The sequence below is a fragment of the Dreissena polymorpha genome, chromosome 4 (assembly GCF_020536995.1).
Source record: "Dreissena polymorpha isolate Duluth1 chromosome 4, UMN_Dpol_1.0, whole genome shotgun sequence".
Lineage (NCBI taxonomy): Eukaryota > Metazoa > Mollusca > Bivalvia > Myida > Dreissenidae > Dreissena > Dreissena polymorpha.
In genome coordinates this window covers 35049889-35069863 of record NC_068358.1, presented here as the reverse complement: position 1 = coordinate 35069863, position 19975 = coordinate 35049889, and the positions used below count along the sequence as shown (strand labels likewise).

The 19975-nt window shown below is 35.1% G+C and overlaps 1 protein-coding gene across 2 annotated transcripts in view; it reads right to left on the bottom strand.

Moving 5' to 3' along the window:
• The window catches only part of LOC127880145 (alpha-aminoadipic semialdehyde dehydrogenase-like), a 59268-nt gene extending 39970 nt beyond the window's left edge, over positions 1-19298 (bottom strand). For both annotated transcript variants that reach the window (XM_052427382.1, XM_052427383.1), the window contains exons 1-3: positions 19079-19298; positions 4808-4861; positions 1324-1389 (exon numbers count right to left, since the gene is read on the bottom strand). In XM_052427382.1, coding sequence (XP_052283342.1) covers positions 1324-1389; positions 4808-4861; positions 19079-19264 — 306 coding nt within the window. In that variant the 5' untranslated portion in view covers positions 19265-19298. The remainder of the gene's footprint in view (positions 1-1323; positions 1390-4807; positions 4862-19078) is intronic.
• Positions 19299-19975: the final 677 nt, after the last annotated feature.

Sequence of the window (19975 nt, the reverse complement as noted above, 5' to 3'; positions counted from 1 at the left end):
GCTTTGAGCTAGAAACAGAAGTCATGATCAAAGATGCATTAAAATTCAACTTTTCACAAATTTTATTGGTAAATCAAACATTTGTTATGCATCTGAACACAGTAAAAACTCTCTTAATGAACACCTTGTAATTATGAGCAACTCTCTAAGGCAACCACCATTTTTAGTCCCGAAATTGTAACTATATATTTCAATGTATGTAACTCTCACTTATTCGACCAACTACCTTATCCACTATTATGACCACTTTTATTGGTACCAATTACCTAAATTACTCTAAATTGACACGCGCCAAATGACCAGTAATTTTCACACCTTATTTCAGTATTAGGGTTCAATGGGGTTTGTTTACAATGCCATTGTGACACAATTAACGATAATTAACCACAAAGGTTATTTGCATCTGCTGCAAGGTGTTAGATTTTCGACCCTAATTGCTATTCTGTTTAACCATTGATTCTTGATTGATACTTAGCTAATTTTATAGAGTCTTTAATGGCTAAATGGGTTATTGTTTGGAACACACTTAAAATATTTAAGACTTTAAGACAGCAAATAATATTGAGGTTAGGATAATTGAGCACAATGACTTTGTTCGTGATTGATATAAACACCAACCTGTATACTACCATATCGTTATTTAAAATGTATAAGCAAAAAGGGAAAGAGTTGTGTGTTTAAAAAAATATATTTATTTAATTAACGTGAGTAATGGGAAATCTTTTGACCAATTTTGTGTGTGTTTCCAAAACTGTATTTTCTCTCACAACTCCGTTTTGTCAATTGATAGTTTGACATTTATCTTCTTTCTTAGATTTGTATGCAACTGATAACTTATTGACAACATTGTGACAAACAAATTGCATTTTCTTTTTTTTTTAAACGCTTATAAATAATAGAAATTGCCATTTTATGAGACTCTCTCCTGTTAAAACTGTGTTTAAAAAAAACAAATGCTGTCAGATGTAAAATGTGGTCTGAAATGCTTACATTTACATTCTTAACGTTGTTTCTTTCTTTTGTATGTCCAAGCCATTCTTAAAAGAAAAGCTTAATTTTTAGACAATTATGAAGAATAGAATAATAAAAATTATGTTTCACTTCTTGTTTGAAAAGCTTGATTATTATTGTCCAATGTATAGATTGATTACTGTTATATTGCATGAAAAATATTAAAATTCATTAAATATTTATCATTTGTATTAGCATTTGTATTATCCTTCCATCAACTCAGCATTAAGCCACCTCACTATTAGGACCACTTTTCAAATACCGATATATTTATCATTTGATTTGTAATTCATAACTACAGTAAGTACTTACATCTGCCCAGGTTTGCCAGGCTTCTTTGGCTGCTTTCACAGCACGCTCATAATCTTTAGAGTTACCCTATGTATAAATAAGATAAATTGGAAACAAAATATACTTGTATTAACTTTAAATGCATTTTGTTTCAACAAATATACATTATCATAAAAAATAATGTACATACAAAGTAGAATCCGTTAATTATATATTTCAACAATAAAAATAATTTCCTCAATAACAAACAAAACAAGAGCTGTCAGAGGACAGCGCGCTCGACTATTCGAGTGCTTGACAGAATAACGTAAGCCATCATGAGGGGGGGGGGGGGGTATAATGTTGGTGTGTGGTCATTTAATAGATGACCTTTCAAAAATAAGAAATTTTATTTTATTTTTTTTGTTTTTGGGGGGGGGATTCTGGGGTGGGGCGTGGGGGATGGTTTGGGTGGAGTCCATTTTGGTATGTCAGGTACATGTAAGAGTTGTTTTGTCAAGTATGAATCAAATGTGATAAATAAAGAAGTTATGGCAATTTAAGCAAAATTTATTGATTTGACCTTGAGTCAAGGTCATTCAAAGGTCAAGGTCAAATTCAACTTGCCAGGTACAGTACCATCATGATAGTTCGAAAGTATTTGAAGTTTGAAAGCAATAGCCTTGATACTTTAGAAGTAAAGTGGATCTAAACACAAAATTTAACAAAATATTCAAAGTTACTAAGACAAAAAAGGGCCATAATTCTGTTAAAAAGCTGACCAGAGTTATGCAACTTGCCCTGTACAGTCCCCTTACGATAGTTAGAGAGTTTTCCAAGTCTGAAAGCAATAGCTATGATACTTCAGGAGTAAAATGGACCAAAACACAAAACTTAACCAAATGTTCAATTATCTAAGTAAAAAAGGGCCATAATTCTGTCAAATTGCTTGATACAGTTGTCTGCTCTTGTTTAAAGATTGGGATCATGTTGGTAAAGAAGTATGCAAAATATGAAAGCAATATGTCAAAGGACAGAAAATATTAGAGGTGGTACGCAAACTTTAACATAGATTTATCAATAATATGCATATTCTAAGTATAAAAGGGGCCATAATTCTGTCAAAATACTTGATACAGTTGTCTGCTCTTGTTCATAAATTGGGGTCATGTTGGTAAAGAAGTATGCAAAATATAAAAGCAATATGTCAAAGGACTAAGGAAATATTTGGGGTGGTACGCAAACTTTAACATTAGCATGCTAACACTTACGGGAACGCCAACGTGAGAAGAATAGCTCCACTATATATATTTAATATATAATAGTTGAGCTAAAAACAAGAGCACAGCATAACGGGTGCCACGCTCGGCTACGGGTGCAGTTTTGAATAAATGAAAGCTTGTCAGCTTTTTTGTCTTTGTTTTGTTTTTAAAGGTCACAGTGACCTTTGGCCTAGTGACCCATAAATGGGTGTGGCGTGTAGAACTCATCAACGTGCATCTACATATGAAGTTTCAAAGTTGTAGGTGGGAGCAATTTAATTTTTGGGCCAATGTTCAAAACCTTAACAAATATTAAGGTTTAAGCATGACACGGACGGCAGACGACACGACAAGCTGGCTATGACAATACCTCGGGTTTTGTCCGAAAACGCTGAGCTAATAAATGAAAGCTTGTCAGATTTTTATATATTTTTTTTTTAACCTAGTGACCCAAAAATGGGTGTGGCGTGTAGAACTCATCAAGGTGCATCTACATATGAAGTTTCAAAGTTGTAGGTAGAAGCAATTTGATTTTAGAGCCAATGTTGATTTTAGAGCCAATGTTCAAAACCTTAACAAAATGTTAAGGTTTTAGCACGACGCGGACGTCGGACGACGAGCTGGCTATGACAATACCTCGGGTTTTCTCAGAAAACGCCGAGCTAACAAGCATATCTTAAATTCCAAATTTCCAAGTTTTTGTTATTTATTAAATTTAAATAACTGTTCAAACGCAATATAAGTCTGCCAGTCATCAAACAACACACTCCCTTAATGAGTGTAAAAAAGATTGTTTATATTTTTTATAAGCCTGACCTTGACCTTAATCTTTCTGTTCCAAAAAGCCTTCATAAGCTAGGTCTTCATAAAAGCTACCTTAACACATAATGCCAGTGCAGTATCTCCATCAAAATTCAAGTTATTAAGCAGAAACTATTTTTCATAGTTAAGTAACAGTTGCATGTACATTTTCCAAAGTGGCCCCTAAATGATCTTCAATGTGAAGTGTGCATGTATACGAACCATGAACACAAATTTTCAATGCAATACCTCCATCAGAAACTATTTTTTATATTTTGTAGAAACAAAAACCTTGATCTTGATCAGACTGGCCCAAAATGCAATCCCAAGAAGCTAGAACAACTATGTACAAAGACAATTTTAGTGTAGTAAATCTATCTGAACTGAAGTAATTTAGCATATGCCATTTTACCTTTCTTAAAACTGACAAATACCCCAAATACAATACCAGTTTAGGTCTCCATGCATTGCTATAGCATTTAACAAAAAGATTTGTCAATCCAAATTATAACAAGGGACAAAATTGTCACAAAACCAGGTTTTCATTGTGAAAAAAAATCTGATAAAGGGAGAAAACTCAAACTGAACTTTTGAAATGAACAAACAAAATTACCCCCCTTTGTAAGTTTTTTTTTTTTTTAAATCTATTTTTAGTTGTGGCGACCTTGACATTGGAGATATTGACGTGATTCTTTCGTGCGACACACCGTCCCATGATGGTGAACAAATGTGCCAAATGATTTTAAAATCTCACAATGAATGACATAGTTATGGCCAGGACAAGCTCATTTATGGCCATTTTTGACCTTTGAACTCAAAGTGTGACCTTGACCTTGGAGATATCGACGTAATTATTTCGCGCGACACACTGTCCAATGATGGTGAACAAATGTGCCAAATGATTTTAAAATCTGACAATGAACGACATAGTTATGGCCCGGACAAGCTTGTTCCGCCCGCCCGCCAGCCCGCCCACATTCGCCAATCTAATAACCAGTTTTTTCCTTCGGAAAACCTGGTTAATTATTGACCTTGACCCTATATATAATACTGGCCCAGAGGTAATTACCAGCTTGGTCTTCATCTAAACTACATTAAAAGAAACTATTTTATTAAACAGTGCAGACTCGTTCTTAATTTGGTCATGCCCAAAATAATTCGAAGCTTGATCTCCATGCAAGCTTCACTGGGCGGAAACACTGGATAATGAAGGTTTACAATATATTGTGTACGTTTTCATCCAGAGAGCTTGCTATGTCTTAAGTTTTATCAAAATTAGTCAATGCAAACACGTTATTGACTGAAAACATCTTGTCTAATGCAGCATGCACACAGAACCCCCACTTTATAGCCAGGATTCTCAACTTGGTTGACAAACTTGTTAAAAATTACTATGGTTAATAATAAGTCATGAAATATGAAGGTAAAAATAAATTCAAGGATGTAGTGAAACTCAAACATACCTGTGTGACTTTGGCAATTGGCTGATTGGTGGTTGGAGAGTACGATATTACCTCCTGAAAAAAAGTATATGGAACTCCAAATATAGAATCTATTAAGTGCTAGTTTACAATTACATTGAGTTGCATAGCAATAATGTGGCTTTGAGATCCATTATGATAACAATTAAAACTATAAAGTTGCTATAATTTTTTTAAACCATTTTGGAATGGGACAGGGTGCCTTTTGATATGGAATATTCATGATGTTTTGACTAAAATTGGAAATTTGTTTTGTCCATTTTCTAACTATGCTTTAAAATTAAGATTAAAAGTACATTTTGTTTACTTAGGCATAACTCATAGAGCTGGATGGGAGATGAACTAAATTTTGAGATTTATTAAAAACAACAATAAACATGTTCATAGGGCACAGATGCCCCCTCATTCCACTTTTGTCTCAAAACAACACATACATAAAAAACTCAACCTTGATCTGAAAGTCATGCAGGTAGACTCACACACACATATGACTTAAATATCTTAAAGTGTTTTCCAAAATATTCCGGATTTTTATATTTACTTTAGTGAAAATTGTTAAGTCCAAGGCATGGTTTTGGTTTTGTCATGTATTACAGTAACAAGATTATGCCAGATGTTTTAAAAAATAGGTCATCATGGTTGTGTATTCTGCTTTATGTAACGATTAAATGAAAGTTCATGTATTGGACTTATGTCAATTAAATGCTCATACATATAGAGCAAAAACATTAATACATGGTTAAAGGTGGGTTCCCACTGCCGATCTGATCAACACAATCATCCCGATCACCGAAATTTCCCGAACAAACCGACCAAGCTAGACTAAAAAGGGTTTACACGACTTCTTCTCGACGTCTTGTCGATAACACACGACCCCCACACGACTCATTCACGACGTCCACTCGACCATCTTTCCAATTTCTGCTCGATCATCTTGACCTATACGAGAGCCCTATAGAGCTTGACCAAGTGGACCTCAGCTTGATCGCCACCAGATCTTCACACGACCTGATTGCAATGGTCGTACTACAGTCGTACAAAGTCGCGAAGGGTCGTGTATTGAAACTTTGAAAATAAAAACTTCAAACATTGTTGTTCACTAATCACTTTAATCATCATGGAGATTGAACAATTACATTTGTGTGCCAGATGGTTAGAGCTCCAGAGAGACAGGGCCATGGCTGTATTAGAGTTAGAGGAGGAGGAAGCCGCCCAGGTGCGTAGGCTTTTCTAAAGGCGATTCTTTTCTAAAAAGGTTATGAGAGACAAGCACAACGTTTATCATGTGAGTTTTGTTTTAGTGACATGAGCTCGTGTATGGTCGAATAGCAATCGGGAAGTGATCTTGTACGGTCGAGTAGCCGTCTGGTAGCAGTCTAGTAAATCTGTACATCAAATCAAATAGAGGTCGAGTGAATCGTGTTGCGATCTAAAATAACTCAGGTAGAGGTCGGGGGATCGGGTACAGATCGTGTAAAAGATGTTAATCCGAACGCTACACGATTGCGTCACGATCTTCTACTCGACTAATACACGACTACTTTCCGAGCGCTTCTCGATCCATTTCCTACTCGACCGCTACTCGATATTTTTTGTTGTGTCAAAAAATATCGGGTAGGAAGCCCTACCCATGCCGACCTACTCGACCGCCCCCAACCCATCATGCCGACCGAACCAGACCCGTACCCGACCGCTTGGTCGGGCTTGATCAAGTTGATCTGATCGGCATTGGGAACCCAGCTTAATATACAAGTTCTATTGGCCTGACTATAATTTTCTATGCCAGTAGTGGCAGTACAACTGCTCTACTAGAATCATAGCAAGAGGGCCATTGGTCAAATAAAGGATTCCATCATCCCTGCACATTGAAGTTAAGTGGTTGGTCCTGGGATTAAACTTATGATCCTTAAGGATTTTAATCCAGTGCTCTACCAACTGAGCTAGCTGGCCTCACCCTAGGTTTAACAAATTTGAGACTTATTAAAAACAAGGGACAAAATTGTCACAAAACCAGGTTTTCATTGTGAAAAAAAAATCTGATAAAGGGAGAAAACTCAAACTGAACTTTTGAAATGACCAAAAAAAATTAACCCCCTTTGTAATTTTTTTTTTTTTTTTTTAATCTATTTTTAGTCGTGGCGACCTTGACATTGGAGATATTGACGTGATTCTTTCGTGGGACACACCGTCCCATGATGGTGAACAAATGTGCCAAATGATTTTAAAATCTCACAATGAATGACATAGTTATGGCCAGGACAAGCTCATTTATGGCCATTTTTGACCTTTGAACTCAAAGTGTGACCTTGACCTTGGAGATATCGACGTAATTATTTCGCGCGACACACCGTCCAATGATGGTGAACAAATGTGCCAAATGATTTTAAAATCTGACGATGAACGACATAGTTATGGCTTGGACAAGCTCATTTATGGCCATTTTTGACCTTTGAACTCAAAGTGTGACCTTGACCTTGGAGATATCGACGTAATTATTTCGCGCGACACACCGTCCAATGATGGTGAACAAATGTGCCAAATGATTTTAAAATCTGACAATGAACGACATAGTTATGGCCCGGACAAGCTTATTCCGCCAGCCCGCCAGCCAGCCAGCCCGCCCGCATTCGCCAATCTAATAACTAGTTTTTTCCTTCGGAAAACCTGGTTAAAAATGCAATCCATATTTTAAGAACAATGTGAATAAACTTTCTTATCTCCATTTAGAAACAATTTATAAAACAAGCACATTGCACATAGTAACAATCCTTAGCGACCAATTAGAAGGGCCCGTATGACGCAGTGATAATTTTAGAAATCATAAGTATGAGTCCCAGGGACTCATAGGTTTTAAATCTCTGGGTCCCAGAGAAAAAGTATGGGTCCCGTCTATAAGCAGAAGAAAAACATAGTGGATCGGGTATTTCAATATTTTAATGACATCACAAATTCACATTGCTATCTAGTAGCAATTAAACAGAAAACATTAAAAGGCAACTCAACATTTTTATGACCAGGGATCATCCTATAGGGCGACGTAGGCAACATGATTGCTCTACGATGCTTGATATCGCTTTCTGATTACATCAAAGCGAAAACAAAATCGCCGACATTTTCAAAGATTTTCTCCTTTGATAATCTGCCGCGCGGGTGCACAATGCCGTCACTAATACTGCCATTGTTTACTGTGTGCATTTATCGGTTATCTGATCAACTGATAGCGACAGGATTTGCTACGCATCACTGACCGCTGATGCAAGTCGCCTTGGTTAATTCTAGTAGAGGCATTGTGTACACGCCGGTCTTACTGACAACAGTGTAATGATGTAACCATCTATGTATAGATTGCCAGTCAAGGCTCCCGTCCTCGTTTACAGTTTTTCAATCGGCTCTTGTTATTTGTCAAGGCTGCCGGGAACCAATACAGCCATTGTTCATATGTTGGTCATTTATTGTTATGCTTGATGTTTTGTACAACTTAAAACTCACTGCTAAATTTCAGTCATATTATATTTGAGTACTGAACTTAACAACTATCACAAGTTTACAGAGAAACAGACTTACAAATTAAAAGTTTAATCCAAAAACGCAGTAAAAAGCATGTGGAAACATTCCATTAAAAGTCAATGACGTCATTCAAACATTAGAATTACCGGCACGCGACACTCAGTTAGGAGAATTACAATTTAGTTTATTTCAGAATGTTATGGTGTGTTTCAACAATTTATGTATATTCGAATATAACAAATCTTGAAATAATTAAGCTATGGCCAGCATAGAACATAAACATGTATTGTTGAAGAATCTGCCACAAAATGTTCGGGAGGTTTTTAAGAGTACTTGTTACTCTCTGTCGTTAGTCTAATTTGCATATTGAGACTGGTGCATAATGCAAAATTAATTGGGATAAATTGCCAATTTAAAATCGGTTAAAAATACGCATATGAAATAAAAATTGAAGAGAAATAACCAACTGCTTTACAGTGACTTATTGTGCGCAAAGGGGATACAATATAGCATTAAGAAAATATAGTATTTGCATTGTAACTTTAATCAATCTACACGGAAAACAACAATGTGTATTGAAACAATTAGAATATGATTATTAAATTGTGAAAACAACAAACAAATTATACCAATCAGGTTCTTTAGTTTATCTCTTATTACAACCCCTTAATGATCACAGTTTGATATTGATAGAAAATGTAACACAAAAGAACACACGAACCGGTACTTGAATAAAAAATTGCAGACGTTAAAAACTAATATATTAAAGCGATCAATTATTACACTCATTTGCTATGCTTTTTTGGTTTCTTGGAAAATTAAACTTCATTACAAATGAATAAAATAGTATTGGTTATGTATTATCGATATCTATTTCTTACTTACATATTGAATACATACTGTTTTCGTATATTTGTTCACTGTTTTCGGGCGTTCATTTTACTGTTTCGTATTCGAAAAAAAACAACTGAATGAGGATTATTACAGATACTTACAGATACTTACAGATGTCGTTCTAACAGTAGGTTGGTGACCCCATCCTTAAATGCTAGCTCCGCGTTTTCATTACTAGAATTATCCTGAATACTTCTAGTAAATTCTAGACATTCCGTGTATTGATATTTAATGGGTTGATCGCTTAGGAATTTATCCAATTGTCTTTCAAAAGAGTGTACCGTCTTAGCTGATATTACATGTTCAGGTAATTTATTCCATATGTCCACAATCCGGTAACAAAACGAATATTTCCTAACATCCAATCTTGATCGCCTTTTAAAAAGTTTATGCTCATGCCCCCTTGTTGATTGACTAGTGTTTTTCGCGAATAATTTTGAAACAGCTGGGTCGTACTTCATAGTAATTATTTTATATGCTTCAATGAGGTCTCCTTGTAATCTTCTATAAGCAAGAGTAGGTAATTTCAAATCCTTTAATCTCTCCTCATATGACATTTCAGATAAACCAGGTACTTGTTTCGTCGCACGCCTTTGGACATTTTCTAACATTTTAATGTCTTTTTTCAGATGTGGATTCCAGACTGGATTTGCATATTCTAAATGAGGTCTCACTAACGATGTGAACAGAGTTTTAAAAACTGTCTTGTCTATATACTATTCAAACATTCGTCTAATTACTCCAACGATCGAGTTTGCTTTATTAACTTTTTCATTTATATGTTCGTCAAATTTTAATTTGTTATCAGTAACAACACCTATATCTTTCTCTTCCGTACTCCTTGCCATAGGTTTTAAGTTTTTGTCTAGCTTGTATTCAAATTCACTTATTTAATTCTTACCAATTCTCATCACTTTACATTTGTCTGGGTGAAATTTTAACTTCCATTTATCTGACCACTCTTTCATTTTAAATATATCTGCTTGAAGCAACTCACAATCATTTATATTCCTTATTTGCCTAAAATTTTTAGTGTCGTCTACAAATAGAAATATTTCACTTTCATTTGGTATAATCGAGGTTAGGTCATTTATATATAGTACAAAACATATCGGCCCGAGCACAGATCCTTGCGGAATACAACTTGTATACTCTTCCATTCTGAACTCGATCCATTTACTAGGACACGTTGTTTTCGGTTGCTTAAAAAAGCTTTTATCCAGTCAATTTATTTTTGACCAAAATTATACATTTTAAGTGTGTGAATAAACTTTACATGACTAACTTTATCGAATGCCTTATTGTTGTTATTTATTATTGTTAATAAATTTTTATTAATTATTATTGTTATTAAAATAAATTTTATTTAAGTTTTAACATATATATTGAAATATCTTCAAACTACTATTCTTTTTTAAACCAGGCATGGGAAAAGGCGATGTTTTCATCTTAATATTCACTGTTTAATAAAGAAACACTGTTTTCGGTACATGTTACTGTTTTCGGTATCTAGTCATACCGTTATGGGACACAGCTTTCATTGGACGAGCGAATTTAAATTTAGATTGAATGCAATACGATACATGTACAAAGAAATATTTTATTGCGTCATACGCAGCATGTAAAAAACGTGCTTTCCGTAGACTTTCTGATAACGGGATCCCGTTTTTTCTCCAACCTTCCATTTCTGATTCAAATCCATGTTATGCAACTTCATGTACATGCTATTGCCTTGTTAAGTCGTGGGTAATTGTGTATAAATCGGTATAATATTTTATTAACTAAAGAATCCAAATCAATTAAGATTCAATTGTACAAATATATTCCTTTGTTAATCAATTTGGATACTTTTTGCTGTTTTAAACAAATACAAAACTTCTAACTATTTGTTTTGTTTACATCATGTCAAGCGGCCATCTTGGAAATACGTTCTCATTGAGTCGTGGATTCTGATTGGCTGTTGTATGTAAGCAAATATGTCATGCTGTAGACACACTTATGCAATATAAACTGCAGGTTACGTTCTTTATTCAATGTAATATGCAAACCAAGTGTTTTATTGTGTGTGTGTGTGTGTTTTAAAGAATATTAAATAACTAATTTATTTCAAACAATAATCATAAAATTTTATTGAAATACATATGCAATTTTATTTTCTACAACAATAAATAATTTAAATGACAAACAAATTATTTGATCAATTATTAAGAATTAATGCAGCAAAATTCTGTTATTAGGCGTAACAAAAAAAGTTGTTTGTTTCCGGTGGCCCGACCCTACCTAATTTTTTGCCGCCGGTCCTAATCTTTTTTGAGCCCAAAATTCGAAAAAAATCGGACCCGTATTTTTCGGCGCGCTCAATAAGCGTTCAACGTTATCGGCGCCGTACATTAAACTTTCAACATAAACAAGATGGCGGCGCCCAGCGCCATTACCGGATCATTACGCATAGCGGATCACTTTGATGTTCAAGACTGCGTTTTGCGATAAATAGTTGATATTGTTAGATGATATTTTGCACATAGCATCTTCAAGGCCTATTATTTAAACGCATTGATTGAGTCGTAATTGGAGCGTCTCTTTGTCAAACATTTCGGTATGTTTTGCTGACATGTATATACGACTTTGTTGACTTCTGTCTCGTTTCCAAATCGAGGTTGAACATTTTTTGTGGCCACTTGCTATAACTCTGTTGGAAAGTAAGAAGTTTACCCATTATTGTAAAGGCCATTTAGTAGTCTTTCGGCATGCAAAAGTCCATTTCAGTTTTGATTCATGTTTAAGATTTTGTCTGCGTGTAAAAATAAGACAATGTGCTGAATCAGTTAGCAACGGTAATTTTTAATCAAACTGGTGTTAAAGAAGTCTCAAACCGTTCATTGTTTTTCACCAGCACAACTTAATTACGCTACTGATCCGGTAATGGTAACTTGACTGTACTGTTGAAGGAAAAAGTAATACCAGTTTGTGTCTTTGCCAAAGTTTTGACAATTTTAAGTCATTTAAATGGTCTGCAACTGACTGTTTTAATAGCTTGCTGGATGGTTTTGTAATTGGCAATTGAAGATAGCAATTTTTTTCCAAAATGGAATAAAAAGTTTAAAGATTTCATGTTTTAAAATCCTCTTTAACGACTGGGTGCATCTCTACTAAACTGTTACATTGGATCTCCAAGAAATGAATATTGCCTAGAATTATTTCTGGCAGGATTATGGTCCTTTGTCTTTTTTTTCACTTTTGAATTTATTATTACAAAATTGTGTGTGTTCAACTCCTCTGCTTGACAAATTTTGCTTCAACTTTCACAGCTGAATGTAAAGATGATCATTATGGTAGGACTTCTGACTGCAAACAGTTCAGCCATTTTTCATTTTGTCTACTGTATATATAGTGTATTTGTCTCTGTCCAAGCATAATTGTCCATGTCAAAATTCTAGTTATATTTAATAAGTAAAAATGTTATCATTTTCAGGGCAAGCACAGTCATAGTGCTATAGTGGGGGACATATTGTTTTTGCCCTGTATGTTGGTTCATTTGTTTGTTTGTTTGTTTGTCCCAACTTTAACATTTGCAATTACTTTTGCAAGATTGAAGATAGCAACTTCATACTTGGCATGCATGTGTATCTCATGGACCTGCACATTTTGAGTGGTGAAAGGTCAAGGTCATCCTTCAAGGTCAAAGATTTAGCTTCAAAGCGGCGCAGTAGGGGACATGGTGTTTCTAACAAACACATTTCTTGTTTAAATTTATAAGTATAGTTTGATACAAGAAGCATTAAATGTCTGCTTTTCTGTGCTTGGTGTGATTTGATTTTGTGCTTGTTTATTGATTTTTGTGTGTGTAATTGTATGTATATAATACAAGTCGTAATAAATTTTCTGTTCTGTTCCTGAAATTCATGGGTAGATAGACCCCACGCCACCAGTACATAATATAATCTGAAAATGTGGTCCTTTGGGAACATTAACTGCATCCAAGAAATATAAAAGCACATCCGGTTTGATTGGGTTTTTCCATGGTGATAATGTTAAATGCAACACCACTGGCGTTCCCGTAGCACTGCTTTTGAGGTATTTAATATATTATAAATAATAAATAATATAGAATACACTGCATGAACCCAAAGGACCAGAAAGTATAACAACACTGAATCCCTATAGACACTGAGGGTCAAGCTCTCTGTGACTTGTTATATTTATGCCTTTTATTGGTCATAAAATGGTATATTTAAGCCGTTGCCAGAAGTCAACATTAAACTCGGAATTAAGGAAAGCAACACATTCAATATTAATGAACAGCAAGTTTTTATTTCATAAAAGCATTTAAATATAGTCATATAGCATTACAGACATCATTAAATTTATTGTACATACAGTAATACACAAAACATGAGAAGAAAATGCACCATGTACGACAATTTCTAAAAAAAAAATATTTTTAAAAATAAAATTATTTGCCTACCTACCTACCCTAATTTTTTTGGCCATGTCAGTGGAAACAAACGATTTTTTTTTTAGGCCTAATCAAGCTAATGCAAAATAAGTCAATAAACATTAATTGCAAAATATCTTCACAATAGTGAATAATGATGTTATTGACAAATATGCAAAAGTCATTGTTGTGCATAAACTCAATAACTACTTGTTAGGCGTAACAAAAAAAGTTGTTTGTTTCCGGTGGCCCGACCCTACCTAATTTTTTGCCGCCGGTCCTAATCTTTTTTGAGCCCAAAATTCGAAAAAAATCGGACCCGTATTTTTCGGCGCGCTCAATAAGCGTTCAACGTTATCGGCGCCGTACATTAAACTTTCAACATAAACAAGATGGCGGCGCCCAGCGCCATTACCGGATCATTACGCATAGCGGATCACTTTGATGTTCAAGACTGCGTTTTGCGATAAATAGTTGATATTGTTAGATGATATTTTGCACATAGCATCTTCAAGGCCTATTATTTAAACGCATTGATTGAGTCGTAATTGGAGCGTCTCTTTGTCAAACATTTCGGTATGTTTTGCTGACATGTATATACGACTTTGTTGACTTCTGTCTCGTTTCCAAATCGAGGTTGAACATTTTTTGTGGCCACTTGCTATAACTCTGTTGGAAAGTAAGAAGTTTACCCATTATTTTAAAGGCCATTTAGTAGTCTTTCGGCATGCAAAAGTCCATTTCAGTTTTGATTCATGTTTAAGATTTTGTCTGCGTGTAAAAATAAGACAATGTGCTGAATCAGTTAGCAACGGTAATTTTTAATCAAACTGGTGTTAAAGAAGTCTCAAACCGTTCATTGTTTTTCACCAGCACAACTTAATTACGCTACTGATCCGGTAATGGTAACTTGACTGTACTGTTGAAGGAAAAAGTAATACCAGTTTGTGTCTTTGCCAAAGTTTTGACAATTTTAAGTCATTTAAATGGTCTGCAACTGACTGTTTTAATAGCTTGCTGGATGGTTTTGTAATTGGCAATTGAAGATAGCAATTTTTTTCCAAAATGGAATAATAAGTTTAAAGATTTCATGTTTTAAAATCCTCTTTAACGACTGGGTGCATCTCTACTAAACTGTTACATTGGATCTCCAAGAAATGAATATTGCCTAGAATTATTTCTGGCAGGATTATGGTCCTTTGTCTTTTTTTTCACTTTTGAATTTATTATTACAAAATTGTGTGTGTTCAACTCCTCTGCTTGACAAATTTTGCTTCAACTTTCACAGCTGAATGTAAAGATGATCATTATGGTAGGACTTCTGACTGCAAACAGTTCAGCCATTTTTCATTTTGTCTACTGTATATATAGTGTATTTGTCTCTGTCCAAGCATAATTGTCCATGTCAAAATTCTAGTTATATTTAATAAGTAAAAATGTTATCATTTTCAGGGCAAGCACAGTCATAGTGCTATAGTGGGGGACATATTGTTTTTGCCCTGTATGTTGGTTCATTTGTTTGTTTGTTTGTTTGTCCCAACTTTAACATTTGCAATTACTTTTGCAAGATTGAAGATAGCAACTTCATACTTGGCATGCATGTGTATCTCATGGACCTGCACATTTTGAGTGGTGAAAGGTCAAGGTCATCCTTCAAGGTCAAAGATTTAGCTTCAAAGCGGCGCAGTAGGGGACATGGTGTTTCTAACAAACACATTTCTTGTTTAAATTTATAAGTATAGTTTGATACAAGAAGCATTAAATGTCTGCTTTTCTGTGCTTGGTGTGATTTGATTTTGTGCTTGTTTATTGATTTTTGTGTGTGTAATTGTATGTATATAATACAAGTCGTAATAAATTTTCTGTTCTGTTCCTGAAATTCATGGGTAGATAGACCCCACGCCACCAGTACATAATATAATCTGAAAATGTGGTCCTTTGGGAACATTAACTGCATCCAAGAAATATAAAAGCACATCCGGTTTGATTGGGTCTTTCCGTGGTGATAATGTTAAATGCAACACCACTGGCGTTCCCGTAGCACTGCTTTTGAGGTATTTAATATATTATAAATAATAAATAATATAGAATACACTGCATGAACCCAAAGGACCAGAAAGTATAACAACACTGAATCCCTATAGACACTGAGGGTCAAGCTCTCTGTGACTTGTTATATTTATGCCTTTTATTGGTCATAAAATGGTATATTTAAGCCGTTGCCAGAAGTCAACATTAAACTCGGAATTAAGGAAAGCAACACATTCAATATTAATGAACAGCAAGTTTTTATTTCATAAAAGCATTTAAATATAGTCATATAGCATTACAGACATCATTAAATTTATTGTACATACAGTAATACACAAAACATGAGAAGAAAATGCACCATGTACGACAATTTCTAAAAAAAAAAATATTTTTAAAAATAAAATTATTTGCCTACCTACCTACCCTAATTTTTTTGGCCATGTCAGTGGAAACAAACGATTTTTTTTTTAGGCCTTAGTCACTTACTATTTACACAACAACAAGAACAATTATAAACATTACATATTGATGGAATGCAATTAACTGATCCATAACAATTTAATAAAAATACTATTTAAACAACCTAACAGATGAAGTAACTGTCAATAAATTTAACACTCTCTTTCAGCACAATGCGGACAGAAGAAATCAGATAGCCGGCGCACTTCTCGGATCTGTGAACAAAATCGCAGGAGGCACCAATGACCACAAGCTGTGCACTGGGTCCATTTGAAGATCACAAGTTCATCACACTGATCCAATCCTGGCGGTGAAAACTTCTTGCATATACAACAGTTGTAAGCTGGATCTTCGTCTTCAATTTCGCTTTCAATGTCAGAGTACACGATATTTCCTTTGCTTGTGCTTGGTTGGGGTGATTTGTTCAAATTTTGTTTTGATCTATTTGTTTTTATCTTTTGTGTTATTTTCTTCTCTCTGTTGTTGGTATTCTAGCAGCTGAAAGTATGTAGAGTCTTCTGTAATGGCCTTTCCACCCATTTTTGGTTTCTTCTTTTTGTCCTGTGTCTTATTTTTATTAGCTATTGGTTTTTCAAGATTGGCTTTTGGAGCTGTTTCCATTAACTTTTCATCTAGGAGCTCTTTCATGGTTCTAATTGGCAATTCTGGAATGATTTTGGGGAATGATTTAGACGGCACTATCATTTCTGCAGGTACTTTTGTCCGATCAAATGGCAATATGCCCGCTTTCCAGAATCCAGACTGTATTGTTGCTGGTGTCATGGATTTTAACTTAATAAGTATGCCTTCCCAGACAAGTCAGCTATGTCATATTTTGTAATGACTCTTCCCCTCTGCTTAGCCATGTATAGATGGCATTCATTGTGGAAAATGGACTTGAACGGCCCAAAACATGTAATGTCCAATGGTTGGAGGGCATGAGAACTGTGTGGGGGTAGCACAAACAGTATGACATTATGCTCTCTTGCCCAGTTGACTATGTCAATGGAGACATGTGAAGCATGGCCATCATATATGAGCAGTATAGGTTGGGAAATGTAACCTGATCCTCGTTGAACAAATTTCAGAAAGTGTTCTTCAAGGTACTTCATCAATACCTCCCCGTTTACCCATCCAGAATCCGACATTGCGTAGTTGGCCCCACCTGCTGCATTTTTCAATAGGTCATTGTTTGTCCATTTTCCCTTGAACACATAGTAAGGGGGTAGTGCTGTTCCGGCCGCATTTACGCACGCTATAATGGTTGTGATGCCTGCATTCGGAGAGGTGACAGCTTGAGTTTTGCTTAATGAAACTCCTGTGCTGACCTTTGATGGTCGATGCTCTGGCTGAATGCCAGTCTCATCCAGATTATATATGAGATGTGGCTTACACTTCAGGGAGTACTTGGTTAGAATAGCATCCAAATCCCAGAAGTAGCTGTCAATATTCTCCTGTGTGACAGCGGCTGCGCTTGTCGATGAAAGACCCCTTGGTTTAATGACTTCCAGCCTGTGTACCCATCGTATCAAGAAGGCATAATACCGGTTGTTGCTTAGTTTGGAGTCAGTGAAACGTCTACCCAGTTTCACAGCCAAATCACCTGCAAGAACGTTCAACTGAGAGCGATTAATGCCATACCTAACCTGGGCCAACCCTTTCAGATGGCTAACAAGCAGTTCTTCTTCATCATGGGTGAATAATGAATCCGCACCATGAGCTGATCTTGACTTTGTTCAACACTATGTCCCTCAGTGTTTGTTTTGGCACACCATACATGATTGTCGCTCTATCAACTGGCAAATGGTCATCTTTCACTGCCTTGTATGCACTCATCATCATTTCCCTAGAATATGCCTTGCATTTCATCAGTCTGATAGGTTGTTTCTGAAAAATAAAAACAAAAAAGTGTTTCATTGGAATTCTCAAAGTGAACCCATTGTTTCTTAATTAATTTTAACAATTCAATTAAGGAACAATTTGTTGAGTGTGACCTAAATTTTAGTGTGATTACAGCAAGTGCTTCGTGCATACGCAGACCGTCATTTGTGTAAAAATGGCAACAGACAAAGTAACATGGGAAATACTCATTAATAAGGGATTTTGTGTTACTTAGAAACAATATAAGGGTAGAAATAGTGTTTATTTGTGTATAAAAATGCATCGGGTTATGGTTAATCGCATTATTTACCTGTTTTTGACACATTTTCGATCTGTAAAATGAACGCCGATTCTGTCAAACTTTTTACCGAACGAACTGCAGCGCCTGCGAACGTTCTTTCAAGTGATTTCACGCGATCTCTATAACCAGGACACAAAGGGAACCCACGACTCAATGAAAACAAGCCATACATGTATTTTCAGAAAATTCAAAGAAGCTGGCGATCACAGCTTGATTGCTTTAACCGCCCGTTTAACTGATTTTAATCGATTCGAGGTTAAACGACACTCGACAGCTAATTGGTGTTAATCTGTAGTGTAATGTCAATAAAGGTGTGAAAACTCGCGAGTCCGTGTTTATTACATGAACATGTATTCCCTATCAGAGCGGTTCAATGCACTAATTTCAATAAGGCAAGTGCAAGCGGAGTAATTATCAAATTACAGTTATTTAAAACGATTACCTGTTTACCTTTTGTATTATTGTGTATTATATTTCATTGTATTAACTATGGCTGTGTAAGTGTGTTATCGTTTATTATATGCTACACATGCTTAATAAATAAAAATATCTTTGTGTGTGTTTAATGTTTCAGTACGTATACGAAAAATAAATTTAAAAAATCCTGACGATTTATTTACATTCTAACCCAGTGTAATAGTTAACAGAGATGCACTTAATTTTTTGCCCGTTACAGTGTTAGTGTTTCATCATTATGTCAAATTTGCAATCGAAACCGACATCAGGTTAAATGGTATATACCGACCTCTCCACTCCCAAACCATTCCCCGCAATAGACACCTTTGTTTTCAACGCCCAATCCGAGTTCTTTCAACCAGGAGTACTTTGGATCTTGAATCAAGTACGATGCCATTCTGACAGTTGATGCACATACGTGTCTATTAGCTGCAAAAGGTGCAACTTTAGCAGCAAATTTTAGAAGAGTTGCCATGTCGGTGTGCGCAAGAAAACATCCTTGTAAGTATCGCAAAAGGCTGAATAGCACTAAATTAAGTTCGCATGTAAAAATATAATTATAGTATTAAATCTATGTTGCTCATAGTAATTATAGTAATTTAGATATTTTTTTAGAATAAACCAAACATTTTAGGGATAACTATCGGGCCATCCAGTTGTTATATTACACATTATTATGTGTATTCATAGGCTATTTAGGGCCTTAACTATATTTTACGGAGTGTCTGATGGTTATCTGTGTAATTCGATCAACACTAAGAACAGCTAACTTCTGATGTACTGAGCATAACAATGTTCTTTTTTGTTCTGTAGCATAATCAATGTATGTCATCATTGAACAAACATGATCCGGATTCAATCATAATTCTCGTGCATTGGTCTACCGCAACAACATCAAATAATTGTTCTACCAATTAATAAACTCACACAAATATTCTCATTGTGCGTAAGAATGTCAACGCGATGAAATAATAAATTTAAAAAATAGTTATAAATGTAAACACCTTTCACTGAACGTTTAATCTTCTATATAAATATAGTCTGTAAAATAGAAAGACTATTTATAATATGTTCATGCATAAGCAGATACCTTAATAACTGTAATTGATTGTATATTGTATAAATTTAAGTTTGTTTTGTTTTGTATACATGCAATACAACTTAAAGCATGCCAATTTTCGTCGTG